General features: G+C 38.6%; 1 protein-coding gene across 3 annotated transcripts in view; it reads right to left on the bottom strand.

The window, feature by feature from the left end:
• Window positions 1-2,303: 2,303 nt before the first annotated feature.
• Window positions 2,304-24,878, bottom strand: part of LOC117205378 (homeobox protein SIX1-like) — a 58,714-nt gene continuing 36,139 nt past the window's right edge. For 2 of the 3 annotated variants that reach the window (XM_033443719.1, XM_033443720.1), the window contains exons 4-5: window positions 10,556-11,021; window positions 2,304-8,260 (exon numbers count right to left, since the gene is read on the bottom strand). In XM_033443719.1, the coding sequence (XP_033299610.1) occupies window positions 7,979-8,260; window positions 10,556-11,021 (748 nt within the window). In that variant the 3' untranslated portion in view covers window positions 2,304-7,978. The remainder of the gene's footprint in view (window positions 8,261-10,555; window positions 11,022-24,878) is intronic. The other variant, XM_033443721.1, reaches the window with a different exon arrangement.

The following is a 24,878-nucleotide window of genomic DNA, read 5'->3' as shown; positions in this document are numbered from 1 at the left end:
ATCTTCTCGTTCGCCGTAAATTTCTTTAAAAAAAAAAAGCCACTTATTCGTCTGAAAAAAAATAAATCAATGCTCGATAACGAATTTAATTTAACATTTAATTAGCGCAGAAGTTTTACAGGATAATACATCGTGTAAGGGAGTTATCGTTACCCACGTGTTGTATATATAATATATATATATAATATATATATATATAATATAATATATAATATATATTATATACATATATATATATATACATAATATTTTCCTTTTATTACTTTAAATAACATCAACTTTTACTTCGATTACAGTTCGATCGTACATCGTGTGATCTCTTCTTACTTGTCTATTCGTGCTACCCTTTGCACATCAGTTTTCATTCACGCGTACACCTACACATATACACAAGCCATTCTCTCCTCTTCGTTCTCTCATTCCTCTTATTTCTCAGCTTCTCCTTTCTCTCATTCTATCACTCTTAGCGATTTGTCTTAGTTAGTTGTGCAACGTTAAGCTTGTCCGCTAAAATACACGAATGAGAACTGCTGGGAAGAACTGTCGGTTATTAATAATCGTCCTTGCGCAAAACATTTTCTGCGAACGAAAAACGGTACAATACCACTGCTATGCGTGTATTTATCGGCACTTTTGTCCACTGTACAGTTTCCCTTTGTGAATTACCGATTCAAGAGAGATTTGTGCTAAGACCGACGAAACCGATTGATCCAACCGAAGATTGGACCAATTCCTTGGGCGAAACTTTGAGATTTAAATATTCGATTTCGATTCGCGAGAGTCTTGTTTCCTTGGTGTCTGCTGTTACGTTTGGTAATTTTCGTATTCTTCGATTTCTAGACTTTCTGAAAATATTTGCGATATCGGAAACGAAACGTTTAGAGATTATCTTCTTCTGACAAATTTTTGAAGAATATCTTTAGTATTCTCGACAATCGCGATATTTGGTGAATCTAATTTCACAAGCCGAGAGATTTCAATCAATATCACTTGCATTTTCAGATTCTCACAAAATTTTGAATATTCTTAATACGATTAGCGTTGGACTTTTCAAGGCCAATCGCCTGATCGGATTATGGCCTTTCATTTACAAACGGTTTCTTCTAATCTTTTTCGAGAATTGCTCGCGATATATTAGATATAAAACGACGATTCCTCGACATTCTTTTATTGCTGACTTGTTTGTTGCTGGCTGCGAAGTCCTAGCGTTCTGGGAGGAGATGATCCGCGCGACAAGTGATTCTTGTCTAATTATACCCTAGGAAGATTTATCGGCAGCCTTGGCCCGGTAAAGTGACAAAACGTCTCTAAAAGTTAAAAGAGCCAACTTCGCCTGAACGTCGAAACGAGCCTGATAAATGAACGATCACATGCTCCGAACGTATACGTTAAAAGCTATTACACATTAACGAATATAAAACCAAGACGAAACTCTGATTTCCCTATTAAAACCAAGGATAAAAGGGAGAAAGATGAGAAATAAAAGAAATATTTTCTCCTTTGAATAAAAAGAAAAAATCGATCTTACAGAAATAAGGTGAAGAAATAGACACTGCTCTACTATCACTGAATTCTTGTCTTCCACTTGATTCAACGAACAGAAACAGATTCAAAAGCTTCCGATTCTTTGACCCTCTTCACGTTCCACACGGTGTTAAAAAAAAAAAAAAAAAAACAGAATATAAAACCGAAACGAGAAATGACTCGCTTGAAGAAACGTAACCCAAAATGAAGAAACGTAACCCAAAATGAAGAAACGTAACAAAACAATACAAAAACACGATCAGGTTTAAAATCATCCAAACAGGTATAACAGCATGGTTAAAAATATAATGTAGGATTTTTAAAACAACGCTGATTGTTATGAAGATAAAAGAAAAGAAAGGAAGTCGATTGGAAATTTGATCTACATTTATAACAAAGCCAGCGATTGATCGTCGAATAAAAACCAAAAGCGAAGTTCAAACAAACGTTTGCCCGGAAATTCTTAGAAAATTAAAAAAAAAAAAAGGAAGAAAATAAAAAAAAGAATTCTTTTGCCTGAATCCGCGCTTGTGTGCATTTTCGGAATGTCTCGCGAGTGGTGTGCACCCTGAACGACGTCGAGCGTGTATACTGTGCCGTACAAAGCGTAGATTGTGCGTGAATCGAAGACAGTTTGGCTCCTTGTTGGACTATAGAAATCTCGAAAGAGAACGGATGTCGATATAACCGAGGATATAACAGAGCGACAGACTGCTCTTCACTGTCGTTAGTTTTCCTCGAGACATTTTGTGCGAGAACTGAATCAAATTACGCGAAAATCTAAAGAAACGATCTTTTTATTACAACTTTACGTTTCATGATTCTATATATGTTATGTTGATTTCATGTATCTGAAGATTCTATATCTCAATATTATATCTTTGATTTTATATCTTGATCTTATACCTTGACATTATACTTTCGATGACTATAGATCTTCGTTTCATTGATACTGTATATCGACTGTATATATTTCATGATTCTATGATCCTGATTTTACGCGATATGATTTTATACTTCTGGTAACGCAGCTTGATTTCACACGTATACCTGATGATTATATATATATCTTAATTTTACAGCTTGCAAAGAAAGGTATAAAATTTCAATTATATTATTATAACGTTATCTTCCATGATTCTAATAAATTTCACGTGTGTTATAAAAGGAAAGGTGAAATATGATCGATGCACGCATGTTAAAAGCAGTAAAAAAGACTCGTTAAGACATAGACATAACACAGTTATCGACTCCGAAATCGAAGGTAGCTCTGCGTTAAATTGACTTGATATAGAAACGCGTAAAAAAAAAAAATTTCATTTCTATTTTCACTCCAATATTCGTAAAACGTCGATAGAGAATAAAACTATTAAAAAAAAAAAAAAAAAGCAGTACACCAATTTCATTAAACATGTCTAGAGTACGTATCCAATGAATCCAATTAAAAACAGCGAACAAAATAAATAAAAACAAAAAAAAAAGAAAAGATGAAACAAAATGATCAGACTCAAAGTAGAACTAGATCCTCGACGCGAATGTTCTGTATTACCAATAGCATGTAACATAATAGTCGAGAAAAAAGCTGCCCTCCTGATATAATTAAAGTGTCCTATTTATCGTTCCTTTTTTTTTTCAAGATACGTTAAAATATTTAAATCTCCTTCTGTGTCTCATCTTTTCTATAAAATTACACAATGTTATTATACACTCTGACTAATGACTAAATATTTTAAACTGATGAAGGAAGACCAAGATGATGGTACAAAGAGAATGATCAAGAATTTCAGTTTGTCCCCAATTTGTAAACACGTAAATAAAACAAATTTGAAACAAGGAGTTCGAATTGTCTAAACAGATTTGCCAACAGATGATACAAAAGCGTTTCTTCGTCTAGCTTCCTTTTCCTCTTCCCCGTCGTTCCTCGTTCCCTTTCCTTTGCTTTTACCCTGTTTCGTCCCGAGGACTCTTTCTAACAGGGAAAAATCCTTTCCTCTGCTCAGCATCCTAGATAAGAATCTTACAAGGCAATGTCGCATCCAACGGGATATACATTCCGGACATCTGCACGAGAGATGTCCCTTAAATAGAGAACCGATAAAACTTATACTCTTTACCTCTTTTTTGCCTTTTCTTTCCCCTCTATAGCGTTTAAATTTTGTCACCTCTACGATACACACCTCGCGTTTTCTCTTCTTTCCTATTCCTCGTTCTAGCTATATACCGTGTGTTTTCAGATTTTTCCTCGCTCATTATCTTACACCTTTCACACATTCTACCACTCTCCATTCAATCTCGTTCTCTCTCTCTCTCTCGTACTTGTAGGTTTTTCGCTCTTCTCTCTCTCTCTCTTTATGTACAGACTGCGAACTGCGGATAATAAATGATAAGTTACGCTCTAACTTACGCTATCTACGACAGTGTTTTTTTATTTTATACCGGGTGTTTTCGAGGAAGAAATGAATATTTGAGGCTCGTCCTCTCGTTTGGCTTCTCGGGCTGCGTTCTTCGAGTACAATAATTGTTCAAGAATTAGAAATAATTCGATTACGATTTTCCTAGATGTATCTTAAAAATTCCATCGTTATCTCTAGAAATTGTAGAAATGATAAATTAGAAAATGTGACATGCTCGAAGTAGGTTTTAAAGAACGAGCTGAATCGTGGTTTAAGCTTCAACCGTGTTTCTCTAATTTCCATTTCGAAATAGAAAAGTGCCGACTTATCTTGATTCCGATTGCTTCTCGAAATTTCTAAATAAACGATAACGTGTCAGTAAAATTGGATTTTATCCACGTTCATCTGAAATAAAAAAAAACACGTTGTCGTCTATACCACGATTAATCCGCAATTAATATCCAAGACGATCTATCACACGATTAGTTAAATACAGATCCAACAATTATCCTCGAATACGCGTAACTAAATTAAAACAATCACCGGATGTATCCTACGTTTCAATTACTCCAAACAACACGAGAATAACAAAATTTGCCCTTATTTCGAGGAACTGACGACTTTAATTGAAACGCATATGCAACTATTCAGAAACTGCTACTAATTTCTGTCAACGATGCAATTCATAACGTGAGAGTACAGCGGAGGCAAAAGAGCGAGACACAGAGACAAGAGCGGTGTTCTGTAAAGGTGTTGCTGATTCTATTTGCGATGAAAAGATTGGCACTCGGCAATTGGCTGGCAGGAAGCAGCTGCTCCGCCTACCGCTCGCTTTTGCCTTCGTCACGCTAATTTGCATACCATTTCTATCTAATGCACGGTCCTAGCCGCCTATAACCAGCCTGACACGCGTCAAGCAATTAAAATTTCATCATTTTTCACTGGCCTAATGAAGAGGTATCTTCGAAACCGGTAAAACCGAACGAACGTTTCGTTCTCGCTGTGTCTTCTTTCTCTTCCTCTCTTGCACGATCCACGTCAAATGAAAAGCACGATAAGTACACTTTTCTTGTTCTATTGATTTTAAAGTCACTTTACGATTAACGATTTAAATACTGTCACGAGTACGCGAGGGAATAAAAATTGTCTGATACAGCGTAGCAAGATCATTATCAACGATGCGCTTCGTTAGAGGATTACGTGTAAATTAAACGTTTACACGTATTTCTCTCCGCTATAGGAATAATCGCAATTTTCCGTTTATGCTGTACTTCTGTTCTACAAAATAATACGCTTATTTATTGCGTCTTTACGTATTTGCTTGTGTATTTACGTTTGGAAGTCGGTAGAAATTCGTGCACCTCGAAGAGTTAAATGATTCATCAATTACTCGTATCTCTTATATTGCTTAACTACGTACAGTTGTATTGATAATGATATTGCGTTTGGTATTATCGGTATTTTTCCGTGAGAAACAGTAAGTATGACTTATCGTGTTCTTCCTCTGTATTCTCGATCTACATATACACGGTCGCGTCTACATACGCTTAGTCTTGAACAGCGTTGTGCACGAACGAGCAGCAAGATCGCGAATTGATACAAAGAAGAGGATGCTGCGAGCCATAAATAAAGACAGGCTTTTCGAATAATCGCGTATCAGAGAATGAAATTGAATCGTGACTCGAGCCTGATTCGCAAACACCCGGTACTCGCCCGTTATAGACGAGATTAACTTAATCTTCCTTCGAACGCTCGTGTAAACGTGTATCTACTCTGCTGACCGTAAGTATCAAGATTAAAATACGAAAAATTGAATAACGATCGTGTACATCTTTCACATCGTGAAAATGAACAAGCTTCGCGAAAGTGACATTTATCAAATTAACTTCTCAGCGATTCCGTTCGTTCGAATATTCTAACAATGGCCAGCAGTGTACACGTGTACGAGTGGTTGTGTAGGAAGGTGTACGTGTGTATGAAAGTGTGTATAAACTGTGTGAGTGTATATTATCTACATATGTACACAGGACAAACACAGAAGCGTACGGTGTGAGAGGATCGGTGTGTGAAGAGCGTGTGTGGTTCGTTATAGTGACGTTAATTAATTAGCGGGGGATGGCTAAGATCCGTACACGCCTCACAGATCACTCTCAGGGATCTTGCCTGCACGGTGGTGTTGAATCTTCCAAATAACATCGTTCTCCTCCCATAAAGGAAGGGGAACCGGTGCTCCTGGACCGTCGACGTTCATCGTGCTTACTTATTCTCGCTTGTTCTTCCGTTATTACCTAATGAAGAAATTAATTGGTACTAAACATTATCGTTAACGTAAAATTGTTTCTCTGAATATCAAACGTTTGTTTATATAAAATTATACCTTCTAGATTATTGAAATATTTTGTCTACGTTATAACTTACATATTATCCCGAATAATTTCTCTTCAAATATTATCCCGTTGCAGATATTAAATGTTATGAAAATTTAAACAAAGTTCTACCGCGTAACATCTCGATAAATTTATCGGAATTTCTTTCAAAGCTACCAAGTATTTCGTTAAGAATTTTACCGATGATTTTCTCCAACTTAAACGATTACTGGATATTTTATATTCTTCGACAAAAATGATCACGAAACACGTACGAATACTGTTACAGACATATCGAACACTGTGTCTTTCCCTTCTTCCAGGCAACACGGAAGATGAGCCACTATTTCGTAATTCTCCACATATGAAAGACAGGGAAAAATGCCGAGAGGCTTATAACACGACGTTCGCCAAGGTCCAGAAAGATTCCGGCAGCAGGTCGAGGCTTGCACGGTTCCAACCAACTACTGGTAACCGTAAACAACGTATGAGTGTGTTGCTCTTATTTCTCAGGACCTAGGTACGGGCGATACGCTACGAGATTAAAACGGGGAATAATAATGGGAATAATGAGAATCGTTGGATTCGCGGGGAGAAAAGACAACTAAGATAAAATACGACGTATGTCTGCGTTGTTTCTGCAAGCTGTGTTGTAAAAACAAGAAAAACGTTGGCCATGTCTGGCGTCGCAGGGCGATATGGGATAAAGAAAGAAAAAGAAAAATGCTAACATGTCTTTTGCTATTTTCACGCCGGAAGCGTTCCCCCGCTGCCTCGATTTTCCTCGTCTTCTCACGGCTACTATTCGTAATAATCGTATGCGTTATATATATATATATATACTATATATATCGTTCGTTCCCAAAAGAATTGGGAGAACCAAATGGGCGTCGTTCGTGTATCCTGTATCTGTGTGCGAAGAACATGTATTACGCGTAATAACACAGGTGAAAATCTTTCTCTCTTTTTGCCGGTTGGTTTGTCGGAAAGATCGTTTCTCGAGCGTGTGTGTGTGTATATATGTGTATGTGTGTGTGTGTGTGTATATGTGCGGCGATTAAAAAGTCGAGGCATGATGTGGTCGCTTCGGTCAGAGATACGAGATATTTCTCTTTGTTTCGATATTTATCCGAACTCCAACGTTCCGCAAACGTCCCCAAAACCTGCTGCAACTCGTCCCTAGAACGAGAAGCTTCAGCGAGATCGGGCGCATCCGCTTCCGCGGTACACGATCTCTCCGTTCGTCCTATCTCCGTTTCAGAGCCACGAAAAAATCGCAACTGATGTTCCCTGGCAATGTATACAACTAGTACGTACATTACGATCCTCGACTATACGCAGATCGTTCGTCTCGTCGATTTCGAATCGACATGTTTTTCGCGCCTTCGATCTAACATCGCGAACAACAAAATGTTCTTCCTAATTACCTAACGTGGTATACTCTGGATTCCTGATCGAGCACAAACTGGACGAATCGGCCCAGCTATCTCGAAATTATAATACGGTCACCTTTCGTCTCCCACTATCTCACAGATAATAATTTCGTGGTCAGATTCGCTTACGAATCGCAAAAACTAGCTTCCTTCTCAGTTTCCTTTTTTTCTTTTTTTTTTTTTCTCTCTTACAGGTTTCGTATCTTCTGTTTCTTTAGGTTTTCTCTTGGTTTCTCTTGCCCTGGCTGCTCGGGGCCCAGGGTCACAATGAGTGATAATCGCCTAACACCAGGCCGCTGTGATAACTACCATGCGACGTAGACATGCCCATGGAACCCATGCCCTGATACGCTCCCATCCCCATGCCGTTCATCGACATAGTGTTCATCGTGTTCACGCTTTGCATCGTGTTCGGCAGCATCGTCGACGGACCCATCGGGCTCAGACCACCCATGGAAGGAGCTATAGCACCCATCTGCATCGACGTGGCTGTATGAGGAAGCGACTTCTGCAGATCCGCCGAGGTCGGTGTGATTAGGTAATCCTGGAACAAAAAAGGATAGACATGGTTCATCGATGGAGGAGCTCGTGAACTGTGTTCTTCGCGACGACACTCGAAATACTTTTGTGATGTTTTGCTGGTGATTTATCGTCTGAGTCTTCTTGCGCAATAGTTTATTAAGTAATAATATAATAATAATAGTAATAATATTGCAATATTATAAAGTTGTAGATTACAGAATTGTGTTTTATGAGTTTATAAATTTACTTGCAATGGGATAATCAGGTGATTTGAAAGCTGTAAAATTTCATTTGGTGTATTCCTAAAACTTGCTGTCGTAGGAGAAAATTTAATGCTGATTTCTGTAATTTCATTAATGATATTTGTTTAATTATGCAAGAGGACCCTGGAATAATTTCATAGTAACGTTTGATTATCTTTGATATATATTTTTTGGTCCGGAATTGAATTATAGATCAGAAGAAAATATTTAATTATTTAGTATTATATTTACTATGAATAAAAGGAAAAGAATTGGCTACTATTTGAGTATCTTGGGCAAGTAAGTAATCGAGTTTAAGGAGATTATAGAGAGTGATCGTTACCTGTAGATCTACAGCCTAGATGCGTTCCCAACCATCGAATTAAGAATCATTAATTTTCCTCTAGTTAGTTTTTGTTACAGATGCTTAAAAAAGTTAGATGTGAACTACTAAAGCGGAGTTAGAATTATCATACTTGTCACCCCTCGCGCAAACCATTACGCTTAGTTGATTATAAACACAAAAATTTATTCAATACTCTTCATAAATTTCAAGCAATTTTTCACCTTACCTGATATTCTTACGCTATACGACGCGTGCTTTGCATTTGTTATCGTAAAAACTATAATATTGACTGTTTAAACTTATGAAAGCATATATGCTAAGTAGTAATTATGACTTAATTAACCACATAATGAATGATTTGGACAAAACTAAATGAATGTTCTTACGAAAGTTGCAAGGCTCGATTAATCTCAAGCCTCTATACACTTTAATGTACACCGTAATTCTCAGTCCACCAAATACTACAAACACGATACACATCATCATACATTTTTTAATTAACAGAGCAAGAATTTCAAATACCAACGCCCAATTACTTTCAAAAAACTAATCCTATTAATCCTTTAACATTCTAATGAAATATGCAAATATTCCTTTAGATCATGATCAACAAGATAATTGAGAAATACTGTTATCTATTCAACGATTGAAAGAAAATTAAATATCTGTAACATGGCGAAAAACCATTGCTTGTTCTTTAATCAGTTAAGATCTTAAGTCCTCTTTTCTCTGCCAAAAAAAAAGGAAAAAGATGAAAACTAGCAAAACCACAGAAAACAGTTCACTGTACTTGTGAACTATTAATCCATTAATCCTTTTAATCCTATCAATCCTTTAAAATTACAGTGAAATATAATAATGTTCACTGTACTTGTGAACTATTAATACATTAATCCTTTTAATCCTATCAATCCTTTAAAATTACAGTGAAATATAATAATGCGCACTGAGGTCATATCCTGAAATTACTTGTCAAACACTGATGTCTATTCTGGAATTCCATGAAATTGAAAGAAACTTAAATATTTATGACAACATTGTGATAAGCTATTATTGCTTGATGCTTAATCGGTTTAGAATAATCCCTCTTCCTTCTGCCAAGAGAAGAAATGAAAAAAATATGGAAAGTAGAAAAACCACAGAAAACAGTTCACTGTACTTGTGAACTATTAATCCATTAATCCTTTTAATCCTATCAATCCTTTAAAATTACAGTGAAATATAATAATGTGCACTGAGGTCATCTCCTAAAATTACTTGTCAAACACTGATGTCTATTCTGGAATTCCATGAAATTGAAAGAAACCTAAATATTTATGACAACGTTGTGATAAACTATTGCTTGATCCTTAATCGGTTAAGATCAGTCCCTCTTCCTTCTGCCAAGAAAAGAAATGAAAAAAATATGGAAAGTAGTAAAACCACAGAAAACAGTTCACTGTACCTGTGAACTATTAATCCATTAATCCTCTTAATCCTATCAATCCTTTAAAATTACAGTGAAATATAATAATGTGCACTGAGGTCATATCCTAAAATTACTTGTCAAACACTGATGTCTATTCTGGAATTCCATGAAATTGAAAGAAACTTAAATATTTATGACAACATTGTGATAAACTATTGCTTGATCCTTAATCAGTTAAGATCAGTCCCTCTTCCTTCTGCCAAGAAAAGAAATGAAAAAAATATGGAAAGTAACAAAACCACACAAAACAGTTCACTATACCTGTGGACTATAGTACTGCATATAGTCCAACTGGCTCTTCTGCTGGGCGCAGCTGGGTGGCGGCGGTGGCAAGGTCGCCGTGGGATGTACCAAGCCGTGAGTACCGTGAGCACCGACCTGGAGATGATGTTGCAGCTGATGATGAAGGTTCCGTTTGTCGTCTCCGCTCTCGCTTCCGGTATCGTGGTGTTGTATATGGTGCGTCGGCGTGTGAGGATGGCTCAAGGTCGAGCCATGGCCTTGGTGGTACGAATGAGGACTGGAAACCGAGACAGGAGGAGGAAGCTGATACATGCTCGACGCCTGTTGATGTTCCATCATCGGTTGCTGCTGCTGCGCAGCTACAGCGCAGGATGATGGTTGTTGAGGCGGTTGCTGATTGACCGCCTGCCTCTTCGTTTCATCGCCACTTTCGCTGCTCGAATCACCTAAACCTCCGCCGTGAGTTTTATCCTCTCGTTGGCCGCTGTAACAGATAAGAAGACGGTTTGCTTGTTAGAGAAGATCGATGAAGTACAAACTTACTTTTCGTGCAATTCTGCGCTTGAATAACAGTTTAATAATTGAACAAACGAAGTTGCGTACATGTAAATTTTGTAAATTACAAGTCAATAGTCGAGCGATATTAAGACAAATAATCAACTGATATTCGATTACAATTTACAATTTGTACGTAACTTTCAACAATTACAGTAAGTCTGTTTAATGAGGAAGTGCAATCAACGGATCCTACCAGTCATGATTTTCATCAAGAACAAACTACGACTATATAAAATCGCGAAACAACCATTCCACTTTTAAGTTCTCCAAAGATCCCGACGCAATCCCATTCTCAATGTTTCCTCAAAAATATGAACACACAGCCCTCCTAACAATGCAAGAACAGATTAGAAAACGGCAGAAAGCACACAGATCCTCCATAGATTTCGCTCGTTATCTATCCAACAAATTTCTCCTAGTTAACGCGAACAATACCCACACCCAGCGATGGAGGCCGCTTAGATATCCAATTAATATTGCAAGTCGATGCCAGGCGAATCTTTGCCGCTCTCTTCTCGTTTGCTTCGGGCGGTTCCTCCGCAACACCACGCTACGCCACGATACTAAACTCTTCTTCTCACAACCGGCAACAGTTCCAATATAATTACCGACAAAACAGTCGACCAATGATCCTCGGTATCCCGAGAAGCGGAAGAGGATAAGGGCTGCACGGAATAATGCCTGCTAAGATAATACCATCTTCGATTCGTAAAATACCGGTGAAGAGGGTACTGCTTCCTTTTCTGGCTGTAGCAACGTGAATTAAGGGTGGAGCATCGCTGAGAACAAGGAGGAACGAGTAAAACTGACAACAGAATAGCAATACAAAGCGAGAGAAAGAGAGAGGAAGAGAGGAGTGAACTCGCTCTGGACGTATCGTAAACTCAATTTAGCAGGCTGGACCTCCTCGAAGCCACGAAGCACGTGCGACCACTTCGGGGTCCTTGCGGCCTCGCGCTTCAACCTCTTTCTCTCTTGGACGTTCGGTTACCTCCTCGTCATGCTTGACTAAGACACTCTCTATATCCAGGTACGAGCAATCGTTAAGCGCTTGTTTTACAAGTCGTTTAGACGTGGCCGCCGCGATACGGCACTGTCTCTCCAGGCGCAAGTGCCACGACACTTGTCTACGGGGTGTTTTCGAGAACCGGTCCCTCTCGCGTTCGTTCAGTTCGGCCCCGCCTCCCTTGCCAGCTACCGAACTCTGATAACGGGCATCCCGTTTCACACACTTTCGTGTAACCTTTCACTTTTGTGATATCGGCGACCCTCTCGATCTTCCACGACCGACTTCCACGGAAACCCCGTTCACGGTATTTCGGTTAAACGAAATGAAATTTAAATTTGTGGATGCTTGAATTTTGTATGGTATCTTTTATCGACAGGATACACGCGTTACAACGCGGTTTTACGCTCTTTCGGGTATCATTTTACTTTTATAATATCGGGAATTATTCGATCTCTGAGGATTGACTTCCTTGTGTATCTTAGCGAGTATCTAGAGCTGAATAAAATTCGTATTTATGAATTGAATGAATGCTATCGTAACTTTTACGCTTTCCCGCGTGTATTTTTATTGTGACATCGACGAGATTTCGGATTTTTGTATATATTTATTTATGGTTAAATCATACAGAAATTATCGGCTCATAAAGTATCAGAAGAAAGGATAGTAAAGGCGAAAGGGTAGAAGGACAACGATGATTTCGTTAGATTAGAATCTGACATAACGTTAAACTGAAAAGTGAAACAAGGAAGGTCAGTGGTTTCGTTAGATTAAGAGTCTAGCATAACGTTAAACTCTAGAAATTATCGTCCTATACATATCACGATAAAAGATCAACGAAGATTCCATTAGATAGGAGTGTAACATGTCGTTAAGCTCTATGGGAACTCACTCGTACAGTATCACAACTAAACGGATAAAAGAATCTCAAAGAACAAGATCAAGGAAGATTCTACGGAATTCCAACATATTATCAAACGACATAGAAATTATCGTTTCATACAAAATCACACTATGAAAGATGAAAATGCCGCTGAAAATCAAAGAAAGATTCCACTGTATAAGAGTCCAACGTATCGTCGTAAATAGAAATTCACTTATACAGTAACAGTATTTATTTTTTTTACACATCGTTAAACGATAATAGAAATTATTGTCTCATACAGAAGCGCGCTAAAAAAGATCAAGGAAGATCCCAACGAAAAAAAAGGAAAGATATAGGTTCCTATATCCCTCGACTAATTCTTCCAAGACAAGGCGAACGATAAATCCGTTCGGCAGGTGAAAATCTGGTTGGTCGTTCGGTGCCGGTTGCAGGGGAGTCGGTTCTCGTCGTCCGAGGACAAGAATTATTTCCACGAGACGCGATGCAACAGATCCCACACGTGGAACGACGTAGTTCCGAGGCAAGGACAAGGGGATCAGCTTGTTTCCACCGGTACTTTCCGTGCCACCCGTTGCATGCCTGGGTCTATAACCCCAGACGAGGTGTCCCCAGGTATGCCTTATCCGAGTCGAGATCGCGCAGTAAATTTATCCGCGTTGCACGCCGCGCGTTGCCTGCCTAACAGAACGGAATCTTTCGGGCATTATTATTTTCATTAGGATTTGTGACTCATCGCGTGCCCGGGACATTTATTTGGCGGACGAGTTCCTCGCGACAACTAAACCTATTACCGCGAGATCTCTCGCTTCTCTTCGCCATTCCATCCAACAGTTTTTCTCTTGATTTTTCAGACCTTTGGTCTTATTACCGTTTATTATTTTATTGCGATTATCCACAGTCATCGAGGGTTTTTTTTTATTGGGAAATAAGATACAAATTAAAAGATATAGAGCAGGTAGGCACTGTATATAGATGTATACAGGGTAGTTGGTAACTGGTGGCACAAGCGGAAAGGGGGTGATTCTACGTGAAAAAAGAAATCGAAAATATAGAATAACAATTTTTCGTTCGAGGCTTTGTTTTCGAGAAAATCGACTTTGAATCTTCGCTCGGTACGCGTGCACTTTATCGCGTCTCGTTATGACGGATCTCACTGTAGATCGTTGTCTCGATGGAAAAATTAAAAAAAAAAATTTTTATTCTATATTTTCGACTTCTTTTTTCGCGTAGAATCGCCCCCTTTCCGCTTGTACCACTAGTTACCAACCACCCTGTATATAGACAGCTATATGTAAATGAAGAATGGATAAAGCGTAGTAGTATATCTATAGATATAGTTTAGTTTTCGTTTGGTTTTATGTTTATAAATTATATAAAACCAAGTCCGATTTCTAAGTCATCAGGCAACAGCCAGTAAATACGATATAATACTTTGAAATTATATGTGACACTAATTTTACAGAATAGAGAATTATCCAGAAAGAAACGAGCAGTGATATTCCGAAATTATAAGTGACACTCTTGTTGAAAGACACATTTTAAATGAACAAAAAATTACATACACAAATTAATGAATCACCTTATACAGTACACGTAGTATATGTATCGTTATACAGGCGCAGTTCGTTAGAATTAGTAACACGTCCAATTATTTCCCAATATCGAGGCAATAATTCAAAGTTAATTTCGTATCATCACTGATAACGATCGTCGATTTTGCGGAGGATGACGATGGCCGGATAATTTTTACTGTCGTTATTTTTAATCATTTTCTCGTACGAAAAATGTGACACGCTAGTGAATAACATCGAAACGGGCCGAAAAACCGTGGCGCGCGATTTTATGGCATCAGCATGGTCTCGCCGTTTTAAACGGCGCTGAGATAATGATCGAAGGCGCGGCTCGTTTTATTAATCGGCCAGTTCGTAAATAAGCTTCACTTGGAAATTCCGTAACCGGGCTTCTCCTCTCCATTGCTCGAGCGAAGTCAACGAGATCGATTCGTTCAGTTTCCAGAAACAGAAATGGCCGAGAACGATTCCATGGATCCCATCGTGAAGAAGATTCTATCTTACGAGGAACAACGTCCCTGGCGTTGTTCTTAAGGTCACCTCCTGACCGCAGAATTCCCTAATAATTCAACCACTTTTGACGTTAAAGACCATGAATATTAAACAGTTAAAAGAAACGTGGAGGATGATCATAGTAACGTAACATAACTCACGAGAATATTCATATTACTACAAATATACAATTTCGACGTCAAATAAAGAGTAAATAACATTAGTTAGGAAATTGGTATAAAAAGATTCCGACATATATACGTAGGTTAAAAAAGATAACCTTGGGCAATTATTATATATATACTTAGAATGAAAGCGTATTGTATTATCAATTATCTCGCGGATTTATTGTAACTGTAAATAGAAGTAGTGCAGATCACTATCATTTAGCAGCTGCTCTCGCTCGTATTCGGTATTACCAACAACCCTAAATGCAGATGCAATCTCGAAAATGAAACTTAACCATGCCTTATGTCTTATGGCAATGTAATCTATATAATGTTGAAGGAACGAAATTAATATATGTACAACCTTCGAAAGATAAATTTCCAGCTACCATTAGACGTTGCAACGCTGCTGACTATTCCGAACATCAAAGCGTGTCTTCACATTCTAAGCTTCTTAAATAGTTGCAACTCGTGTATCTAGGAGAAAGCCGAAAAAAAGAGCTTCATCTCACTGTGTACTTTCGTATGTAAATATCCAGTTATACTACTTTGTAATACTATACAATGTTGGAAAATTCTGTTATAATATATCGTTATGATAAATTTCTTACGAAGTTTTTTCCAATAAAGAAAAAAAAAAAATATATTTTACCAAAGTACAGAGATCTAAACTTGATCTATACTGATAAATCATTGTAATAAGTGCGCTAGAAAGAGAAACGGAAAAGAAGAAAAATAAAATAAAATAAAATAAATAATAAAAAAGAATAAAAATAAAAAAGAAAGATAGGTTAGGGTCAAATTACATATACCTATGAAACATGTACCATGTGACGTAGCCACATGCCGTATGTAGCGCTGTCCATCAGTCCTTAGTACGCATGCGCACTGCTCCCATCGAGAAGAATCGCGCGGTTAGAATTTATTAAAGAAGAACGTGTGATTACCGTGTGTACCGCTCGCCACGAACCCTGACCCCGCTCGTTTGAGACGGGGCGATACCGTGTGGTGGCTCGAATAAAGTGTGCGACAACGCAGGGGCGACAGAGCCGATATAATCCGATTTTACGAGGCGGCCCACGAGAGAAAAAGATTCAACGAAGGGGGAACGAAGAAAGCCACGAAGTAGGTGCGACAAAGAGGGCGAGAAAGAAGGGAGATGCTATCTCGACCCCGTGCTGCTCTCTCCCGAGCGATATAAACTTAGACGCGAATTAGTGGAATCGCGCAAGCCGATACCATCTCATTTTGGCCGGCTAGCGAATAACGCCATAGGAAATTTATCGGGAAATTAAATTACGAATTATGCTAATCCGACTGAATAGCCCTCGGCTCTTTCTTTCTTTCACTGTCTATATATGTAAGAATGAAACGGCGATGCTGTTCGAGTGGTTACTGACAGATATGATCGGTCTATCGATACCGTGAACGTTGTGACTTTTGTTTATAATATATCTCGTAGAGTTTTTCGAAATATGTACGCGCGAGATGTCTCGCGTGACAGCGCCACCCACTCGCAATCATCGACCGCCATCTATAGAATCGTATCTCTTTTATTCGATATCGTTTGCTCGATGAAAAACGACGCTCGAATATGCTGCGATAAAATGGATTACGATGAACTGTAGATATATGCACGATGTTGAAATACGTCCATATGTCGAACGTGTTGAAGAGCAGCTGATTAAGGATGGGCATAATTTTTAGATTTGTCAACCTAATAAGGATGATGGACAAGAGTACAGTTCACTATAAAGTCATAGAGTATCATAAGAAAGTACGTACATATCCACCTGAATCTTATAGCTCCTTTTATGATCAATCATTAAAGTTAAGCTAATATTTTAAATGTCTTATACATACTATATTGTAATACTACGCATCTGGTTCTTTTTTGTTTATTAGCCGGTCTCTCTTTCCTGTCAACTGGATAACTTTTTAAACAATTATGAGGAACAACGAAACAGCGGAATGAACATATGAATTGATACGTATTTTATTTTTTATTGTACCATGCTTACCGTATATGAACACCGTGTATATATGGCTTGTTAAAAGACGTTATTAATTTCTACGATGAACGATATACAGTCTACAAAATGTTTACGCATACGCAAATGATTACTTCTTATTCGGCTTCGTTTTCTATCTCGTCTTTCCTCATACAGACTTTATTGTAACATACATAACGTAATTCTATACAGTCAACGACCATAGTGTTCAGCATTCTTCGTTTGCGCGATTGTCAACAATCGTCGGTGACTTTTTCCACGATCTATTTGATTACAGGCCTATAAGACAGAGAGGAATTTCGAGGGCGTGAGACGTAGTGCCGCGTCTCCAACGATCATGAGTGTGGCGTCTCGGCACGGGACACGCGTAAACGTTGGCCGTATATCTTCGCGGCGAATTAGAAAAGGACGGAAAATGAATAGAAAGAGCAAAAGACACGAGGTGACCAGTGGAAAGCCGACTAAAAGCCGAGCCAAGAGATCTGAGATTTCGGCTTCTATTCTGGTCAGAGATGCGATCCGATTGCGCTCGCCGTCGCGTTAGAAACGCGAGACAATATTATTAGACCGTGTTGTGAAAAACAAAGAAAAAGGGGAACAATCTCTAGCTAACGGACATAACGCCTGCTGTTCATGTTCATACAGTTCAATTACTACTCGAGTCGAGAACTAAATTGTGTACCTATATCGGAAGAAACGTTTAACCTACAACTGACCTTCGCTTTCACTCTATTTTTATATTTTAACGCTATGACGACCGGCTACTAGTTGCAAAAGTCATTTTTATTAGTAGTCAGCTGCGTCTTTCAATGATTAATAAGACATATTATCTTTCAGTAACTTCAGATAAGTATCTTATTTGCATGTAGCGTCACCGATCTTAATTACATTAACTTATTAAGTACACCAAAATTAAGTAATCTACACATTCACGGTTACCAATGATACCAGTTAAACATTGAAATAAAATACAAGAACTTCAACCAAAAATAATACCTCTCTCGTTACATACTAATTATTCGCAGAATTATCTGGCGCCATAAATCCCACTACAAAAGCCTAACTTTCGTGAGATCCAGAATTAGATGGGCGCGTTATTATCTCAGGAGGGGAGATCCTTCGAACGGAGAAGACTAGCGAACAGAGAAGGCTACTTCAGGATTTACTCTGCATGCAGTCGAAAAGGCAGGAAGGCAAGCTTTCCATCGCAGATGAATCTCCATGGATGTAGAGAGAGCAAATTGAAAATCGGCTGGTCAGCTTGTCGGCAGGCAGAGAGAGAATTTTCCCAAGCACGCCAAGGGAAGGAGCCTGTTACTGCTCTCACAGTTTCTCTGGTCTCTAGATCCAGTCCGCTCGGCAGGTGAGCGCGTCGAGTAAGCGCCGAAGAGAAGAAGGGACTTCACCGGCAGCTGATTCCATAAGCAGATAGGAAAGAATTTCTTCGGCCTAAAATAATGGGGATGCAGCCTACCGTGTACACACCGCCTCTGTTTACAAACTTTGCTCGCCTCTTTCTTTGCTCTTGCTTCCTCCTCCGTGGTCAAGCTAACCGCGTCTACCTTTTGTTTCTCTTTACCTGCCACTCTCACCCCATGCTCTTCATGGCGATTTTACCGATCGTGTAATTTTAAGGAAATATTCACCATGGGTTGTTGACGGTTATATATAGTTTCTATAGTATCTGTATCTTTTTAAGGATACGAAAATAACCTTCACGGTTTTGCTTTAACGCGAGTGTGTATAGCGATGAGATCTGAAACACTTCCGAGTCGCTTGGAATCCGGATCGTTATCGAGGCATCCAAGACTCAAAACCTATCAAGATTTTCAAAAGTTTTAAGTCTCGAATTCTGTTCCAATTAGATAATTTGAATGTCTCTCGTACATATTCAATATATAGAGAAATATACAAATTGCTATAAACTACGAAGTTCCAATAGATTCGAATCAAAAACCACAACAGAGAAGCGGCTAATCGATTATAGTTAAATCTCCGCACTCCTATTTCGAAGTTAATACCACTGATTGATCGATAATTTGGGATCGTTGAATGGGTGACAGAGCGATAACATCGGTAGAGGTAAACTCAGAAGTCCTCACCTGAATAAGAGGACCGAAGCGTTAAAACGCTTTCGGTGTTTCAGAATTCCTTAATCCGGATTACGTTGAACCTGCCACTCGGTAGTCTTCTTCGTTCTATGAGGAACGTGTTACACAAGTGAATGGATATATCTGCTTGTCTTCAACTCCTATTCTTCAACTTGTTTCAGGGAGGCACGAGGAAGAAGTATGTCGATGGCGGAACTCGGACAAAAGTTTTGTACCACAGCCGAGAATCTTGGTTAATGATCATGTCAATGATCGGTTGATCGATTCTATCGCGTGAAACAGATTTAATCTGGGCAAAGATACTGCGACGGAACACCCACCGAGCGTCCTTTATTTTATTGAAAAATATGCAAATCGATCATGAGCGAGATGGAGAGTCTAGATAGACGCCTAGAGGCTATTTATCTCTAGATTTATGACCACGATTTAATCCCTTTTTTTCGTCTTGCTACGCGAATCCTCTGATTTATCGACCTTTTCATTGAAGACAACTCTAAGTAACTGTCTATGTCTTTGTACTTAATTACTTTGCAATTAATTGGGTACCTTATACCCAATAGTATAGGTATAAGGTAATAAATAATGCACAAAATATTTGATTATACAATAGTGTATCTACTACTGTACTTAATTAAATATAAACTAAACAATGCACAAAGTACTTGATTATCGAATAGCGTATTTACTCATACTTAATTAAGCACAGAATAAATAACAGATATGAAATAATCGGTGATGCAATAGTGCACAAAATGGTGCTGCAGTTCTGATGAGATCCGATGCAAAAGTAAAATGTACATTGCACTTCGCTATCTATAATTATTCGATATTTCTTAAATAATTTCAATTTAAAACGCGTACAATTTCTAACTTATGACGCAGTCAAGACAGGATTCTTTGTTCCGATAAAGAATCGTATTACACGTAAAATTTGAATATATGCAAAAATTTCCATATAAATCACCGTACTTCCGAATCAGTCATTGAAACAACTAGAAGCCTGTTTTACAAGCTTCAATCAAAACTAACTTCATTTGACAAAATTTAGTAGACGCAAGAAGTGTAGCGATTAATCTCAATTGATACTGGGAAGAATGTTCGGCTTCTCCGACTTGTCTCTTCGATTGAACATACTAATTCAAAGTCATTGAAAATCCCCCGCGTGTCCAACAAGATTAACGACGCGATAATTACGAATGTAGCAGTTGTAACGCAGGAGTAACCAAATGAAAGACGAATAGCCGGCGGATTCCGAGCAGAAGAGTTATCGACCTCTGCATAGGTGGCGGTCGCATCGAAATTCGCGGGGAAATGAATGGCGCTTTATCTCCGACTGATCGGCTTGTTTCCACATTGGAATCGTACGGAAGAATTTGCTGCTTCCACACCGCCTGCCAGAAATTCTACGTTTTCATGCCAAACTTTAGTATGTACGATCAAAGAACAACGACGACTAACATCCAATCGTAAATTTTATGTATGGAGGATACACAGCGACGCTCTGTTATTTTCCTAATGCGCATGCGCATACTATTGTGCAAGTAGTTTATTACTAGATTGTGGATCTTTAAAGAAATTCAAACTTTTATAAACATAAGTAAAGAAACATTTCTTTCATTGTTATTATTTATCCGTTATTCTAGAATTCTATTTATATTTTAGAATTATTGTATCGCTTCTGTAAAACGCCGCAGTGATTATAAGCTATAATTTAAAGATATTATATGCTTCATACAAGCATTAGTTTGTAAGTAGTAAGTGTGTAACAAGTAAATATAGGCTGTGAATGTTTATAGGAAATTTAAAGATGCAAAAACGCATATATAAATTAGGTTCGCCATAAATACGAATTTAGTCACTGGTTATATCCATTCTGCTAAATTATAGCACTGCAAGGGAGTAAATAATATCGGGATTGCGATTCGTGCGTAACGTGTTGCATCTATTTACACTATATATTCTATAATCTGTTAAAATGACTGGATTCCTATTTATATCCTTCTCTAACTATATACAATCGTTTACTATAAACTTATGACCCTCGTAAATTCCTGGTTAATAATGTACGATAAACTTCGTAGTCAAGCTACGCTGAGTTACGTGCGTAAATAAAAATGGCGGCACATTAGTTCCGGTAGACATGCGCAGTACGTCCACGCGCATACCCATGGCACCTATTTGAATCACAAGACTCGAGATGTCTATTGAAAATGATATAGCGCTACGTTTCGCATCTTTTCTTAACTGGAAATATAGGACGTGAAATAGCACAACACAGTATCGTTAAGAATTCTTTATAGGCTCTTCATCGTTTGCGATTCGCGACTCGATTTCGTAGCGAAATAGTTGGCATCGGGGAGACAATTGTATCTCAGAATTTCATGAAACTTCCAACGTCAAAATGTTATTGCTATTTACGAGTCACTATCCTCTCGTTTATCATCATCCTCAAAGCTTCTCATAGAAGTCATGTATTTCTTATTACAAGAATTCATTTATCACTCGAATGTCTTATCCATTTATTATCGTGTTATGATATAAAGCCAGGCATTCAAAATAAAAGTGGACTAATTCCAATACTCGACAAAGCGATCCTAAAAATCAGAATTCTAAGAATCAGATGGAACAAATCTCCGCCTAGATCCTATTATTCTTTCACTCTACTGATTGCAAAACAATTCTATTCCCCAGTTTCCTTGATCTGCATTCTGATCCGACATAGAAAAAAATGGGAGAACGCAGTGTTTCTCTCTTTGCAAGGTGAAACTTAGTACGAGCAGCAGACACACGGGCAGAGGAGGTGGACAGCACACCACGAAGATCGAAACTTCTTGACGTATATACTTACATAAGTTGTGTTCCAAGCTGACGAGTAACTCGATACCGTTTAAGGGAACGTCTGCGTGTACCGTTGTACACGTACAGTACGTCACACGAAAACGCTTCCGTCGTTGGGATGCTACCACGAAACGAAAACGAGGAAAAAATATGACGGATACAGACGTCGAACGTATTCAACCGAAACACAACGAACGATTTCAGTTCTTTAGTGAAGAATTCAAAAAAAACAGACTGCGGTATAAGGAAAAAGATCTAGAGGAGGAGAGGTTTGATAAAGATGACGCGTGGACAGTTCAGTTGTGCAATTTCTTGAAACTAACTTACGATTGCTCACAGTGTTGATTATTACATTTTGGATATTTATACGAATTATTATGGCACAGATTTGTTTGATCTACTAAATACTATATAAATCATCATTTCGAAATTGAAGAAAATCGTGGTTTCATCATTTTTCTTATATCATCTTTGTTTTTCTTCATTCAATTATAAATATGTAATCATTATTTACTTGTATAATATATAGCCTACATAACTTGATATAAAAATAACGATGATAATATAAAACACGAGGAACTTCAAATATTTCAACATTAGCTTGAAAAATGAAAAAATAGTAGCTAGCACGTTTCAACCAAGGGAGTATAATATAATCAAAAACGTATACATAACGTAATTACATACATATAGCGACTGATAAATTATTTGAAATTATACTAATAATACTTTCAGCAAGAAACCTTATAATTATAAAAAAAAAAAAAAAATGTAGAAGCGGTAACGCGTGAAAGATCACTTACAACAAGAAAAGTGTTGTCCAAAGCAGACTGAAGAAATAAAAAAACCACGAAATAAAGCTCATTTATCCGGTTCGGCATAAATCGATGATATACGGCGAAACTTAAAACTTGATTTACGAGAACGTGCTAGATAATTCACGATAAGTCAACCTTGTCGAGGGGATTGGAGAAAGGAGAAAAATTTTAGCAGCCATGACGAATTCGAACGAGATCCGGAAACGCGTGTTATCGACGCAGGAAATTGCATGTTGGATTGTCGAACGATTTCCTTGAATTTGCATCGCGTGTCCGACTAGTTGCACAACAAGACGAGCCTAGGCTTGGATTAGATCTGACTCTCCGTGTTTCTGTTCTGTCCGACAACGCAGTAAAATGCAAACGATCCAGAACGGATTGGTAGATCGAGAAGAGAGAAACACAGAACGGAGTAATAGAGAGACTGGCAAGCTTTTCTATTAGAGACGGCTAGCCGCTATTGCACGCTACATTTGAACTTCATTGTTCGTTACGTTACTTTGGTTTCTGGGCAGCTTAGCCAACGTTCTTCTTGTTTTTCTCTTTCCTTTGTCTTTTTCTCACCACATCTAAGAATACGCTTGCGTCGCAATTCTTATTTAAACGATAGCCGCGTGATTTTTGAGAGTATTGCCTTTTAAACGATTGCCCTAAAAATTCTACAGAAACGTAGCTTTCATTTTCTCTGAAATTTTTTTAGTTATTTTCGTTGCTCTCCGTAGCGGTTATTTCGATTCATATTCTGACTTCGCAACATTTTTGGCTAACTGACATTCTATCTTGCATTTCAAACAAGATATATTTCTCTAACACGTTACCGTCCATTTCTTTCCTTATACGTCAGAACTTTATTATTCTCACCACGCCCCGCTTGATCATAACCTCAAAGCTTCCAAAACACATGTACGCGAGGCGGGCATACACAGTGCATTCTGGGAATGCGTGCATGAATGAATGCCCCCTCTGTCGCCTGAAGAGAGTCGACAGAAGAAAACGAGGGGGGCTCATCGAGGGAAGGGAGAGAAAGGAGGAGGAGGAGGAGGAGGAGGAGGAAAAGAAGAAGAAGAAGAGCACGAGGAAGAAGAAGAAGAAGAAGAAGCAGAAGAAGAAACACGCGCCCTCGACTACACAGAGAAAGGGAGAGAACTGAGAGGATTGTTCTTTTTCAAACGGCAGCAGGGACGACGTGTACGCGACGAGGCGGGCCCTTTTTGGCCCTTACGTGGCCATATGTGGCCCCTTCTTCCCTCCGCCTGTCAGATTTGACGTGGTCCTTCTTTAGAAGCGGTTTTTCACCGAGAAGGGGCCCTAACCCGCCTTTTTTGTCCGCGTGTGCCCGAAAATGGCTGAGGCGACCCAACATGGCCGCCCCCTTTCGCCTCTCTCTTCGGCGAAAAAGGGGTCGAATCCGACCGTTCCCCTTCATCCCGTCTCCTCTCCCCGCAAAACGCTTCGCCGTATCAAACGCTCGTCCTTTCCTCGCTTTTTCAAACGCATCCTTTGTGCGGTTTGATAGCTCGAATCAAGAATGTATTCTTCGACGACCTTACTCTACAATTCGAACACGACAGTGCCCCACGACGTGCGCGATGCTTTTCTCTTCTGACCTAAGGAAATTTACCTTCCGATTGTCTCTGTCGGGGATGGAAAAAGAGAAGATTGCTCGTTCGTTAGAGGAGATAGTTTTCGAGAGCGGACCTTTGGAAATTTCTGTTCGGATGAGGCATCGAGCTTCGATGTTGGGGAAGATGGTGACATTCTTGGAGAATGGATTTTGGTGTACATATATAGCGTAATAGTGGCTTTTCCATCGCATGGAATTGTCTATTAGGAAGATACTAGAAAATTAGCGACACGACAAATAAGTACATACTGACAAATA

This window comes from Bombus bifarius, unplaced genomic scaffold (genome assembly GCF_011952205.1).
Source record: "Bombus bifarius isolate JDL3187 unplaced genomic scaffold, Bbif_JDL3187 scf7180000007990, whole genome shotgun sequence".
In the NCBI taxonomy this organism is placed as follows: Eukaryota; Metazoa; Arthropoda; class Insecta; order Hymenoptera; family Apidae; genus Bombus; species Bombus bifarius.
The sequence above is the reverse complement of the archived record's forward strand: the minus strand, read 5'-3'. Positions and strand labels throughout refer to the sequence as shown.